Below are 15,331 nucleotides of genomic sequence, written 5' to 3' on the forward strand. Positions count from 1 at the left end.
TATGCTCAAGAACTGTATCTCTTGCATACACCCTGTAGCCCTTGTTGACTGAGGTTTTTCCATCAAATATCCCTAGTCAATTCAGATGCACTCAAGCTACATTTATCCCAGGGTCACAGCCAAGTCATGTAGAAGATATTATCTGGCTGCCTTGCAAGAAGACTTATTTGTGTCACAGCCAGCTCTTGCACTGTTTTGTTGATGGCTTTAGCCATGAATCTTTCTGAAAAGAAAAGAGTTCCCAAAACTTATGTGTGCTCTCCTCTCCCTATTGCTCAATGTAGAATGAGCAGCTTAATCGATATTTTAGTGGCACTCTCCATCCTGCTGGGCTACTCTGTCACCACTGCCAGCTTTGTCACCTATGTTGTACGGGAGCATCAGAACAAAGCCAAGCAGCTGCAGCACATTTCAGGCATTGGTGTCACATGCTACTGGGTAACAAACTTCATTTACGACATGGTGAGTAACTTGTGTCTTTGCAAGAAAGACAGGACCGATTTGGGTAGAAGACAGTTTTATATTTGAGATTTATTTGCCCTGGTTTGTTCAGATTATTGCCACAAAGACAATAAATTAAGAAAAAAATTGCATCAGGCTTATATTCATCCAGCAGTCGGAAGAAAGAGAAATCCACCTGCCTTGCCCTTATCTCTGTGGTCTGAGGACCTTCTCTATCAGATTCCCCAGGACATTTGTTAGAATCCAGATTGCTGGTCCTCACTCCAGACTTAAGAGGTCCCTATCTTGGGAGTGGAGCATGGAGAATATGCATTTTTAACAACCGCTCCCCCAAGTTATTTTAAGCACATCGAAGTTTGAGAACCACTACTGTGGAGAAATGGAAGCTTAGGAGCAGAATAGCCTTGCCCAGTGGTACCACATAAGCAAGCTTATAAAAATTTCATCAACTAATAGTGAAAAATTCGAAGTAGTAGCCTCTGCTGAATAACACATTAGAGATTAGTAGGGAAAATAAAGGGCGAATTTAATTGATAACTCTCTTATTTGCCTAAAATGGTTCCCAATTCAGATGGGTTTTCTTGACTCCAAATGTGTCAGTATGGCCAAAAGCCCAGGATGGGTATGTATTTGCCTGGAGATTATGGTGAAATTGTCATTGGCTTGCAGGGTTGGAGAGTAATCAACTGCCTATCCGTTTGGTTAATGTATCCAGTGAGGTCTGAAATGCGATTGTTGTAGAAGTCAAATCTAAAAAAAATGGTAATGATTCCTCTGGACTTAATAGGAGCTTTAATATGTCAAGAAAGCTTAAAGTACACACTTCTGTGAAGGGCTACTTACTACTTAGATTCTGGTTCTCATTCCAATTTTAGGAGATTTTCCTCCCTAATTAAATTCCCATCTCTTTCATTGTGTACATCTTGCTGCAAACCCTCAGCATTTACTCTATCTGCTTGCCGATGAAACACTGAATCCTTTGTTCATATCCTTGTGATTCTAAGAATGTGTGGTACCCACTGCCCTGCTGTTTTGCACAGAGTGGCTCACACTGATAACCAAGCCTTAGAAATCAACCATCTGAGAGAGTTCCAGCACTCAAAATAAAATCAATACTTGGAGGGCTGAATAGAATACAAAGATACCTGGCTGTCATCTTTCTCACCGAACCTTTGTCACCAAATGATCCCAAGTCTCAAAGCCTGGAGGGAGGAGCACCAGGGACTCTGAGAATCTCTATAAAGATGGAGACTGGCTTGACCTCCTATTGCAGGAGACAAATTCTAGAGTGAAATCAATGTAAAATGAACTGAATGTTACAAGCAACAAGAGCATAGATAAAACTTCATTTCTTCAAGTGTTTCTAGTTCAGTTTGTTACAGTTTTAAACTAGATGGGCTATTGATTTTTTAAAAAAATATTTGCCATGTATTAAACATAGTTTTACATATTCCCATAGGCCTTCTATTTGGTGCCTGTAGCATTTTCAGTTGGTGTCATTGCGATTTTCAAGTTACCTGCCTTCTACAGTGAAAACAACCTAAGCGCTGTATCTCTCCTACTTCTGTTGTTTGGGTAAGCTGCAGTGAAAGAATTAACAGAATTAAATGCTCCTAGATACAAACAGGACCTAAACCTCATTAGCTAATTTACAATTGTCTTGGGGTTTCATTAGCCATGAGTAATGATTAACAATACATTACACCTGCTAGTCCGTAGTTTGTAAAGTGTAATACTTGTGAAAATTAATGTTGTTGTTGTTAATAGAATACCTATCATTAATGAGCACTTACTGGGTGCTGTCACACTTAACAATTTACACATGTAATTTAATTTACATAAAAATGGAGGCCTTAGAATGATCAGAAAAATGTGTATACATGTATGAATTTATGTATTAACAAGTTGTGAGTATATATAAATATATAAGGCATTAAAAAGTAAATATATTCATGTATATTTATTTTTATTTTTATCGATGCCTAAGAACACACATAATATCGTTTCTGAATTAGGGTAATTAATACAGGTAATACAGTTTGATATAACCAATACTTATCGTAGCAGTTCTTTCCGCCCTGAATGAATGGGTAGTGTCCATTTAGTTAGCAATTGCAGCTAATGAAGGATCTCTCTGTCTCTAGTTGTACTTCATTACCCCAAAGGTCGCTCAAGTATTTGCTCAAAACAGGACATGCAGCTTCTAAGCATACTCTCTCTGCTTAGCTAGCTGACAATGTTGTTATTTTCTCAACTTTAAATTATAAGATATATCTATTACACTCACATTTCTGAGCCAAAAAAAAATGTCTTGCCTGGGTGGGGTAACACCATCTCTAGGAAAAATTAATTTGTAATTGTAATGACTACTCAAGATTCCTTAAAAGACCTTTACTGTCATTTTAAAAGCGTGCTTCACTTTTTTTTTTTTTGGCTGTTGTTAAAAAGAGGGATAAAAGAGAGATCTAACTACAAGGCTTGACAACTGATCTCTAATGTTTATTTTCACTTTGGAACACTATCGAAGTTATTTATTTAGTAAAAGAATAATTACGGCATGATTTTAATTCTTAGTGTTATTAACATAAAGGTATGCCACATTTTCTTGGATGTACCTGCTGGCTGGGCTCTTCCATGAAACAGGAGTGGCTTTCATCACTTATGTCTGCATCAACCTTTTTCTTGGCATCAATTCCATTGTTTCCCTGTCGGTGGTGTACTTCCTTTCCAAGGAAAGGCCTAATGATATGGTAAGGTCCTTTATTAGTCTGCTAAACTTCAGTTATTGGATCAAATGCTTCAACATGTTCCAAGGTGGAAAGATTTTCTGTATCTTGCATTCTCTAAATAGAATAGGGGCATTTCATTTGATTCTATTAAATATAGTAGAGGGGAAACTATGGCATTTTAAAATTCTTTTTAGGTGCCATCTAGGTTAATGTCTATGATTATATTTACGCAGTGTCAAAACTATTGACATTTGATAGGGCTTGAGTAGGTAAATGGAGATACATTCAGTCAGATACCTTGTATGGCCCTACAAAAATCATGCAAACAATCGGTCAGCTAAACTTTTTACTCATTAACAAATTGTTATGGTATGGTAGGGACAAGGACAGTGGCTTAGTTATATGACTATGGGTTAAGATTCATTTGAGCATCCATAGAGAAGAAACCTGATTCATTCCCTTTCAGTCATGTATTGGAGTCTACTTCATTGTAAGCATCACTTTCTGTTCAGAACTAACAGTCATGATTGGTGACAAGGGAAGCCCTACCAGTGCTGGGCAATTGAATGGAAAAGAATAGAAAGAAAATGAAGTGAGGAATAGACAGGCACACTCGGTGCTGGACAACTGAATGGAAAAAGAATAGAAAGCGTATGAAGTGAGGACTAGACAAGCACGCTCCAGGAGGAAGAAGAAAATCCATGAGGTGCAAGTGGTTGGTCCCAAGTGTGAATAACGTGAAAATGAGCCATATGCTTCTCGTTGAGATACGTTGTCTCTCCTTCCGTATCATTTTACCATTTTATTCCCTCTTCTAGTAGGAATTACCTTAGGTTCTGAAACTTTACTGTACTAAATCCCTCCTTTACTCAGGCACCTACCCATAGATACTCTGTCAGACCCTAGCACCCTGGCTGTTACTACATTCCTAGGACCTAAGGCAGGTCTAGAAGTGATTCTGCCCCCAGGGTTTGGCCTGACACCTTAGACCATCTTAAAAAAAAATATATATATATATATATATATATATATATATATATATATAATCCTTTTTGGCTTGTATTTTAGTAATAAATCTCCACCATTTGGTTATAGTAAATGTTTATATGTAAATTCAGTATGCATGTGAAACAATTGCCTATCTAGATAAGCTTCTCAGGTTTCAATATTTATCTACATCTAGTTTCAATTTTTTGTCAATTTGTTGGAAGGCTAACACTGAGCTTTATTTTTATTTCTTTTATTTCAGACTTTAGAACTTATTTCTGAAACCCTCAAGCGCATTTTCCTGATTTTCCCGCAGTTCTGTTTTGGCTATGGTTTGATTGAACTTTCTCAACAACAGTCGGTCCTAGACTTCTTAAAAGCATATGGAGTGGAGTATCCAAGTGAAACCTTTGAGATGGATAAACTAGGTGCAATGTTTGTGGCTTTGGTTTCTCAAGGAACCATGTTCTTTTTCTTGCGACTTTTAATCAATGAGTGGCTAATAAATAAACTCAGGTAAATACAGTGAAAACAGTGTTTGACATCCATGACAAAACTCAATTCAAAATATTCAGAGAGGGGTCAGTAGTCTAAGCTTTTCAGTCAGTAATATGGAAATGTTTTGCTCAAAAAACTTTTAAAAATTGTAGCATAATTCACAATCTACTTAATTCAGTAAATAGTTATCAAACCTTACTGTGGCTCTGCAAGTATTGTAAAGTGAGGGAGTAAAATTAAATAAGCACAATTGTTAGCCTCCAAGAGGTCAAGATTCAGTGGTAGAGAGACAATATGTACATAAACAAAAGATGTAGTCTTTGAGTTGTGTTTGGAAGGATAGAAAGTAGAAGTGGGGAAAGAGAATTGAGTATGTAGAATATTAGCAATGGATTTGGGAAAAGAAGATTGAGTAAAGTGAGGACAAAATCATAAATAAAAATACACATACCACTGACCCAACAATTCTAGGAATTTTTCCAATAGATATGCTAACACATATGCAGAATTGTGTATGTATAAAGTTATTCATCATAGCAAAACAATTCCTAATAGCAAAAGAATGAAAACAACCTAAATGTCCTTCATTTGGGAGCTGGTTAAATGAATTATATGTATAATTTATCAATGAAACACTATGCAGCCATTAGAATGATGCAGTTCACTATGTAATGTTTGGGATTACTTCTAATATTTATTAAGTGAGAAATGCAAGTTCAGAACTATAAATGAAGTATATTACAATTTGAGTTTTAAAAAAGGAATATATATTACTTATGCATACATATGCATAGATTATTTCTAATTATGAGTGCCTCTGTTAAAAAACTGTATACGGTTGAAGGAGACTTACTTTTCACTAAATATTCTTCAGTACCATTTTAATTTTAATACATGAAGTGCATGTATCACCTATTGAAAAATAAGATGTAAGTTAATAATAATGAAAGGAAAGATAAGAGCAAAGATAGAAAAATCTTGAGGCATATTTGAGAAATGAGTAATACAATTTGACTAGAGCATAGACTAAATGTAATGAAAGAGTAGGAGCTAAAGCATGGGGTTGGAAAATTATGGAGTCTACTGATTGGTTAAAAAGCGATAGCTTGGACTTTATTCAAGAAACAAATAGTAGCACATTCAAGGTTTTTGAACAGACACCAACAGGATCAAATGGTGCTTTAGGAGCTGTGATTTTTGTGGAGACAGTGCATACTGTAAGGGAAGAGTCAGAGACGCTGGACCAGTTTGAGGTTCTTGGATAAATCTGTGTGAAAAAAAAATGAAAGCCTGTGATGGTAATAGAAAAAGACAGAAAATCATAGATGACTGGCTGTTATAAGGCATTTCCAGGGCTAGGAATCTGACTGCGTGAGTGGATTTTGGAATGGGGATGTTTTCAAAGAAAACATCACAATTGGTATCTCTGGGGGTATCATTAAAAGAAACGGGACATTGGGAGGAAGACCTGAATTGATTTGTTGGTTTGTTTTGCTTTGGTATTCATTAGGCAAGATACTGAAGTGGGTTTGAGATTTTGTGAGTTTTCAGGACTGATAACCTTAATATATTGGCTAGATCCTAGATAAGACATTCACAGTAAAAAGACTGTAGAATAACATTCATATTGTGATGACAAAAGAAGAAATAGAGAGGATTTTTAAAAGGTGATCATTGATCATGGGCTTGTAAAATGTTGAGTCTTACTAATGACTCTAGTCTCTCTGTTAGGCAGTAACTTTCAAACGCAAACTAATTTCCTTGTTACTGAAATTAAGATTCTCACTTTTAATAGTGGATCTGTAAGCATTTAAGTCATGGAAAGCAAAAGCTGTTTCCCAAATATTATAACAAATATTGTAAAGAGCATCCATACTAATTTTTAAGTTATTTGAGTACCATAATGCATAAAAAATTTAAAAGAAACCTAGTATGTGATAGCACACTTTTAATGGAGTAAGAACTTATTAAAATATGTCAAAACTGAGTGGTACCATTTCAGAGTCATTGATGCAGAATCATTGGGCCCATTTTTTAGACGGTTCTTCAAAAAATTTCGTTCTGCACCTGTTATTGAGACAATAGTTGAAGATGAAGATGTGTGGGCTGAGAGGTTTAGAGTTGAGAATGGTGCAAATGAATATGACCTGGTCCAACTCCATCGTCTTACAAAGACCTACCACCTTATCCACAAAAAGATTATAGCTGTAAACAACATCAGCGTTGGGATACCTGCTGGGGAGGTAAGGAACAGTGTTTTGTTTCTAGCTATCCTTTGTATTGACATGGTTAAGTGACAAAAATCTTTATCTTTCCTTAATTTTTTTCAAGAAATATGAAAGTCAGCCTCTGAATATTTTGATGGATCCTATATATGTAATTTACATGTGTCTATGTGTTACTTACCCTGTAAGTCTTCATTTTGGCAGGGAGGACTCACCACACACCAAATCCTGAGCCCCCTCCCAAGTTACTATCCTCCCTGAGTGGACTTTCAGTCAAGAAGTCCATGCAGGGTGCTTTTTTCAACTCTTAGTTTCCAGGCCTCTTCAAAAGACAGCATAAAGAAATCAGTTGTCGGAAGTGAGGTACTAGAACTGCATTCATATTCACATTCTTGCTGTTTTCACAGAAGCAATAGTAAGGCAGCTTTGAAAGGAGGAGAAGAATGCGGACATTTCCCTTTTTGCCGAGCCTGACTGCAAACTAAATGCATCGGGTTTATTCTACCACATAAAGAGATTATCGCTTCAGTAGTTTATTCAGTAAAGTTGTGGTTTTGTGTGAATAATTTGAAATCTATAAATATAATTACTTCGTCAGGTTTGCATATCTGACTTGGGTATCCCATCATGTCACACAGAGATGTGCTATAATATAGTATGTAAAACAAGTCCTATGTATATGTAAAATGTTCAGATGATTAAAGGAAAAAAAGATACTTAAGTACCTAATTGTTTTAAAAGAAAAAGTTTTATCCAGTGCCAACAAAGCACTGCAATATCCATGAGTAATTCGAGTGATTTATTTTTCTTGGTAATTTATTTCACCCAAGGAGAAGAAAAGAGATATAATAGTACCATGTCTTTGGTTTGAATTAAAGTTTACATCTTTTTTTTTTCTCCCTCAAACCAGTGCTTTGGCCTTCTTGGTGTGAATGGAGCAGGAAAGACCACCATCTTCAAGATGCTGACTGGAGACATAATTCCTACAGGCGGAAACATTCTGATCAGAAATAAGATTGGGTATGAAAACAAATGCTTCAAATTACTGAACACAATATAATTAAATGAGAAAAATAATTACAATGAACTCTTTATGTTATTTTGTGGTTATATTTTTAAATCCTTAGAGGAGAAACAGCTACTTGAGTGGAAATTTTTAAACCTTTAAGTATGACTATGATGGTGGGATTGTTTTTACCTCTTTTTTCCAGACTCACCAATTACGATGACCCAAATAGAGCTACCTTCCCAACATCTGGGCTAAGAGGGAAACATCTTCTGAAAGTCATTTGTGTTTTTGATTCTTTCAATTCAGGTCTCTGGCTCACGCTGACTCTGACAGCTCATTAATTGGCTACTGTCCTCAGGAAGATGCTTTGGATGACCTGGTAACCGTGGAAGAACACTTGTATTTCTATGCTAGGATACATGGAATTCCAGAAAAAGATATTAAAGAAGTGAGTATAAGTGTGAAAAACTAGTTCATTTGAAAACCATTATTATTTCTGCTTCCCACACACCCACCCTCGAGACCAAGTTGACATCTGGAAAATTATGACATTTCTCTCCTGACAGTGATAATTGAGGCAGTATTAGCTTGATTGTGTATATAATAAATGAACCTATGAACTCGACTTTAGAAACATCTTGGCCCATGTTTGTTCAGTTGTCTTTTAAAAACTATCAAATAAAGAATGACATTTGCCTTAGGCTCTGGATTGAGCCATGTTTGGTGATGACTGTATATCCTTTAGTGTTCAGATAAGTACCGAAACATAGAATTACCTACAAAATGCCCAAGTAAAATAGAATAGCTTCCAATTTGATTTTTTATATTTCTTTTTTATAATTTTTTTTTTTTTTTGGCTGCATTGAGTCTTCTTTGCTGCATGCAGGCTTTCTCTAGTTGAGGTGAGCAGGGGCTATTCTTCGTTGTGGTGTGCAGACTTCTCATTGCGGTGGCTTCTGTTGTTGTGGAGCATGGGCTCTTGGCGTGCGGTCTTCAGCAGTTGCAGCACCTGGGATCAGTAGTTGTGGTGCGCGGGCCCCTAGAGCGCAGGCTCAGTAGTTGTGGCGCACAGGCTTAGTTGCTCCGCGGCATGTGGGATCTTCCCAGACCAGGGCTCGAACCCGTGTCCCCTGCATTGGCAGGAGGATTCTTAACCACTGTGCCACCAGGGAAGTCCCTGAACTATTAATGTTTAAGTGGACCTTTGAAAATAAACTAAAATTTATGTTGAATTTAAATGTTTTAATTTTTGGGGGAATGTATTTCTTCATTATAAAACTTTCTTTTCACAAGTAGCTCTTTTTCTGTTTAATGCTTTAAGGGTTTTGGCAAGGGAAAATCAACTTAAGTCCTCTTTTCCACCCACAGGCTGTTCATAAACTCCTTAGGAGGCTTCACCTGGAGCCCTACAAGGACAAAACTACCTCTATGTGTAGTTACGGCACAAAAAGAAAATTATCCACTGCACTGGCCTTGATAGGGAAACCTTCCATACTGTTGCTGGTAAGAGAATCATTGTGAAAAAGGCTACTACCTAATTAGAACCACATATCCAATAGTGTGTGTAACAGTTCATTATCATTATTGCAATAAACATTTACTGGGGTCTCACTATATGCTAGTTATTTTGTAAAACACTTTACATATATTGTCTCACTAAGGAATTTATATCAGATAATTTGTTGCCACAAAAATATGCCGTCAAAAATGTTTTTATCTGAAGCTATGGCTCAGTCGGTTTCAGAGGAAACATGGGAATAGGAAGTAGCTGAAACAAAGTCAGGATATTCAAATGAGTAAGTAAAATTATGACAGAATTTGATTCCCAGTTATTGAAGAAATCAGTTCTATTAGTAACTGATCAGGTGAACTAACACATTTTCCAACTTCTACCAAAAAGGAAATACACATTTGAGGACAACATGCTGTGCTAAAATGTTATTTCCTTTTTGCTTCAAAGTATGAGTTACCTAGCTTGAGAAGCAATCTTGACAATATGCCATTCTACTTTATCTGAATTTTTTGGAGGCAAGAAATACATGTCACGTTTATATTTTGATTAAGAGCTGAAAAATTAAGTTGATCACCTGGAAATATAAATTACAGTAGGAGTGACATAGCATTCTGCTCCCCAGGCCAAACACTGTGAAAAGTGTTTATTTCAGAGAAGTAAGCTTGCCCTTATTTTGGAAGATCCCCTTCACTCAAGGACTTCCAAACTCCAAAAGAGGCTTAACTATATGCAATAAAATCACCAGTTATAAATCATCACATTATTCCAGAGATTAAGTAATACAGAGGATCAAATCATTTAAACTGCCCAGATAGAGTAATGCACAACCCATCTCTCTATAGTACCGGAAGCTTATAATGCATTATATCCCTGCCAATCGATGCTCATAATGGAATTCTATTGTATAAGTGTACCTTAAATTGAAGAAAACAATCCTTAGGCACCCCTGTGAGACAATAGATGTAAAGTACTTTAAAATGTTGTTAAAAGCTCTATGCAAATATTATGTATTAATGAGCTGAACTAAAATCAGGCTATGAGAGAAAGATACCGTATTTTCTCTTATATATATTTACTGTAATGCCATTGTCTTCAAAAATAGGAACAGTGACAATATAACCTTTACTGTTTCCCCAAATTAACACTCATTTCTTTCTTTAAATTTAACTCCTTACTATAAAAATAAACTTCTGATGATCCTATGTATATACTTTCCATTTCAGACATATGTTTTATTTTTACCTAACCTTGACCTATAATTTGGTTTTTTAATCATCTGTCAGGGTTTATTATTGCTTGTTTAGGTTTTTCCATTGCTGCATTTCTAATTTTATGTCTGAATAATTTTTCTAAACATCGTTAACTTTAAACTGTAATTTATATCTTTCTATTTGGCAATTTCTGCAAATCTTACTTTTATTTCCCCAAGGAGTATTAAATTTCAATTAATAACATAAAACTGAAAGTACACCTCAATCATATTAACAAAAACAAATCAAATTGAATTCTCTGTGCTTCATATAACATATTATCTATCACTTACAGCCACAATTCTGCCATCAGGAGCAAGGTAGCAGTCTTGCTGATGTAGCTTCAAATATATATGTGACAATATAGTATTAAATGTAAAAATTCTTGCTTTGTCAGTAATTGAAGCAGAATATTTTCCAAAGAACTATGAGAGACAAGTGTAAAGTAAGAGTACAACTTCACTGAGACACTTTTTAAAACACATTGACAATTTTAAATGATTAATTTTGAGCTTTTTGACAGCAGCAGAAAGAAGCCTATTAAGTATAAAACAAGTTAGTCACATGACATGGAAAAGTGATTTCTGTTCTAGGCAAGTGAGATGCAATGATTCATGTAAAGAACCTCATCAAAATTTAATTAATTTGATAAATTCTTCTTGTAACTTTCTATTAAGGATGAGCCAAGCTCTGGGATGGATCCTAAATCAAAACGGCACCTCTGGAAGATCATTTCAGAAGAAGTACAGAATAAATGTGCCGTCATCCTCACTTCTCACAGGTAAACTGAGAGATGACACGATGTTAGGATGAGAGACGGGAAAGGTAATCCCGTGTAATATATACTGATAGTGAATTCCACAATTGGATTAAAGTGTTTTATGTTCAGAGTCAAAGGAGCCAGTCCGGAAGGTTTCATGGTGAGACTCCAGCTCCTGTGGTGGGACAGGGCCTAGGAAATCTTTTAAGAAACAAATTTCCCATAACTTGCTGCCCTCTTAATTCAACCATGCCTCCCTATTGTCTATCACATAAAATTCAGCATTTTTCGGCTTAGTATGCAAGGCCTTTTATTATCTGGCCTCATCTAAACTTCTAGTCTTTTTTTCCTATGACACCCTCTCCTGTCTGTCAATCTGAATGACTCGTGGTTCCGTGTACACTCACTGCCCTTTCCTATCACATGTGCTTTCTTTGGCTGTGCCTTCTACTGGAATTGATCTTTTCACAAAATCTCTCCAGATTCTAATCTTACTAGTCCTTTAAGAGCTCGTTCACAAGCCTTCTCCATGAAGTAGACCCTTCCAATCAATTAGGTAAAAAAGCTACTAAAGAATTTTCTCTGTGCCTTTCTTATAAGGTCAGCCTTATATTAAGTTCATCCTTTCGTTATAATGATCATATAGTAGAAAAAGAACTAGGTATGTTTAGAATCAAGAGACTTGTTTATATCCTATATACTAGCCTTGCCCTAGCACAGTATATGTTCTGAAGCCAATCATTTAATTTCCATTAACTTTTTTTTTAACTTTTTATTTTATATTGGAGTATAGCCGATTAACAACATTGTGATAGATTCAGGTGCACAGCAAAGGGGCTCAACCATTCATATACATGTATCCATTCTCCCCTGATTTCCATTAACTTTTTTTTTTTTTTTTTTGCGGTATGCGGGCCTCTCACAGTTGTGGCCTCTCCCGTTGCGGAGCACAGGCTCCGGACGTGCAGGCTCAGCGGCCATGGCTCACGGGCCCAGCCGCTCCGCGGCATGTGGGATCTTCCCGGACCGGGGCACGAACCCGTGTCCCCTGCATCGGCAGGCGGACTCTCAACCACTGCGCCACCAGGGAAGCCCTCCATTAACTTTTGTATTAAGTGGACAGGGTGATACCTAAGATCTCCTCCAGTTATCATCGTACATGAAATTAGAATTATATAATCAAGTACAGGTTAACTAGTTATAAACACAGAAGCATAAAAGCCAACTGAACACGGAGTATAAGGCGTAATGAAAACAGCTTAGTAGTATTTTGGGAACATTTCTTACGAAATGTAGGTCTTGAGTCAAAGTTTGTAAGAGCTTAAAAGAAATACTGTGTTTGATAGAGTGGGCTATCCAGGTGAGAGAGATGGCCTCAAGTTTGAGAAGAAATAGTAATAAACCCTATGTGAAGACATTTAATTTACATGTTAAAAGATATTTTTGTTCTTCAAGGGAAAGGACATTTTAAGGAACTCAGATACTCAAACAGTATTTCTAAGGTGCCATAATGAAAAAAGTTAAGCTTATGCTCATGATCTTAAACCAATTTTCTGTGCCCAGAATACTGACATGATTCTGTCTTCCAGCATGGAAGAATGTGAAGCTCTCTGTACCAGGTTGGCCATTATGGTGAATGGAAGGTTCCAATGTATTGGATCATTGCAGCATATTAAGAGCAGGTGAGGAACAAATGTATTCTTTAACACATGGTAAAGGGTAATCAAATCTACCAGTGCTATACTCACCTTCAAGATTATCACAGCAGCCCATCCTACAAAGAGTAGTGAAACTGGAATGGAGAAGTTAATCATTAATTTACCTTGAAGTTAAATTATAGTACTGAGAATTGAATTTTTTTTTAATTAATAACCCCAAAACCTGGAAGGCCTAAAAGCTAATAATAATATCATTATTATTATTATTATTCCCCAACCAAAATACTCTCAGGAAGCAGTTTCAACAGTTATCTTAGTGACAAATGACAATGAAAACACGACAATCCAAAACCTATGGGATGCAGCAAAAGCAGTTCTAAGAGGGAAGTTTATAGCTATACAAGCCTACCTCAAAAAACAAGAAAAATCTCAAATAAACAATCTAACCTGACACCTAACGGAACTAGAGAAAGAAGAACAAACAAAATCCAAAGTTAGCAGAAGGAAAGAAATAAAGACCAGAGCAGAAATAAATGAAATAGAAACAAAGAAAAGCAATAGAAAAGATCAATAAAACTAAACGCTGGTTCTTTGAATAGATAAACAAAACTGATGAACTATTAGCCAGACTCATCAAGAAAAAGAGGGAGTGGACTCAAATCAATAAATTTAGAAATGAAAAAGGAGAAGTTACAACAGACACCGTGGAAGTCCAAAGCATCCTAAGGGAATACTACAAGCAACTCTATCCAATAAAATGGATAACCTGGAAGAAATGGACAAATTCTTAGAAAGGCATAACCTTCCAAGACTGGAAAAGGAAGAAATAGAAAATATGAACAGACCAGTCACAAGTAATGAAATTGAAACTGTGATTAAAACTCTTCCAACAAACAAAAGTCCAGGACCGGATGGCTTCACAGGTGAATTCCATCAAACATTTAGAGAAAAGCTCTTCACAGGTGACTTCTATCAAACATTTAGAGAAAAGCTAACACCCATCCTTCTCAAACTCCTCCAAAAAATTGCAGAGGAAGGAACACTCCCAAACTCATTCTACAAGGCCACCATCACCCTGATACCAAAACCAGACAAAGATACTACAAAAAAAGAAAATTACAGACCAATATCACTGATGAATATAGATGCAAAAATCCTCAACAAAATACTAGCAAACAGAATCCAACAACACATTAAAAGGATCATACACCATAATCAAGTGGGATTTATCCCAGGGATGCAAGGATTCTTTAGTATATGCAAATCAATCGATGTGATACACCATATTAACAAAGTGAAGGATACAAACCATATGATCATCTCAATAGATGCAGAAAAAGCTTTTGACAAAATTCAACACCGATTTATGATAAAAACTCTCCAGAAAGTGGGCATAGAGGGAACCTACCTCAACATAATAAAGTCCGTATACGACAAATCCACAGCAAACATCATTCTCAATGGTGAAAAACTGAAAGCATTTTCTCTAAGATCAGGAACAAGACAAGGATGTCCACTCTCACCACTATTATTCAACATAATTTTGGAAGTCCTAGCCATGGCAATCAGAGGAGAAAAAGAAATAAAAGGAATAGAAATTGGAAAAGAAGAAGTAAAACTGTCACTGTTTGCAGATGACGTGATACTATACATAGAGAACCCTAAAGATGCCAGCAGAAAACTACTAGAGCTAATCAATGAATTTGGTAAAGTTGCAGGATACAAAATTAATGCACAGAAATCTCTTGCATTCCTGTACACTAATGATGAAAAATCTGAAAGAGAAATTAAGGAAACACTCCCATTTACCATTGCAACAAAATGAATAAAATACCTAGGAATAAACCTACCTAGGGAGACAAAAGACCTGTATGCAGAAAACTATAAGGCACTGATAAAAGAAATTAAAGATGATACCAACAGATGGAGAGATATACCATGTTCTTGGATTGGAAGAATCAATATTGTGAAAATGACTATACTACCCAAAGCAATCTACAGATTCAATGCAATCCCTATCAAATTAACAATGGCACTTTTTACAGAACTAGAACAAAAAATCTTAAAATTTGTATGGAGACACAAAAGACCCTGAATAGCCAAAGCAGTCCTGAGGGAAAAAAGATGGAGCTGGAGGAATCAGACTCCCCGACTTCAGACTATACTACAAAGCTACGGTAATCAAGACAATATGGCACTGGCACAAAAACAGAAACATAGATCAATGGAACAAGATAGAA

General features: G+C 36.2%; 1 protein-coding gene across 10 annotated transcripts in view; it reads left to right on the plus strand.

The window, feature by feature from the left end:
* The window catches only part of ABCA12 (ATP binding cassette subfamily A member 12), a 191,455-nt gene that overhangs the window by 156,508 nt on the left and 19,616 nt on the right, over window positions 1–15,331 (plus strand). For 5 of the 10 annotated variants that reach the window (XM_089916401.1, XM_089916403.1, XM_089916408.1 and 2 more), the window contains 10 exons: window positions 285–462; window positions 1,922–2,037; window positions 3,053–3,212; window positions 4,441–4,694; window positions 6,679–6,919; window positions 7,812–7,921; window positions 8,217–8,358; window positions 9,279–9,413; window positions 11,351–11,454; window positions 13,023–13,115. In XM_089916401.1, coding sequence (XP_089772527.1) covers window positions 285–462; window positions 1,922–2,037; window positions 3,053–3,212; window positions 4,441–4,694; window positions 6,679–6,919; window positions 7,812–7,921; window positions 8,217–8,358; window positions 9,279–9,413; window positions 11,351–11,454; window positions 13,023–13,115 — 1,533 coding nt within the window. Of the gene's footprint in view, window positions 1–284; window positions 463–1,921; window positions 2,038–3,052; window positions 3,213–4,440; window positions 4,695–6,678; window positions 6,920–7,811; window positions 7,922–8,216; window positions 8,359–9,278; window positions 9,414–11,350; window positions 11,455–12,358; window positions 13,116–15,331 lie in introns of those variants that run through there. The other 5 variants (XM_089916402.1, XM_030760453.2, XM_089916405.1 and 2 more) reach the window with 4 other exon arrangements.

This window comes from Delphinapterus leucas, chromosome 8, assembly GCF_059928025.1.
Source record: "Delphinapterus leucas isolate spDelLeu-1000000601 "Yukka" chromosome 8, BTC_Dleu_Yukka2, whole genome shotgun sequence".
Classification (NCBI taxonomy): domain Eukaryota; kingdom Metazoa; phylum Chordata; class Mammalia; order Artiodactyla; family Monodontidae; genus Delphinapterus; species Delphinapterus leucas.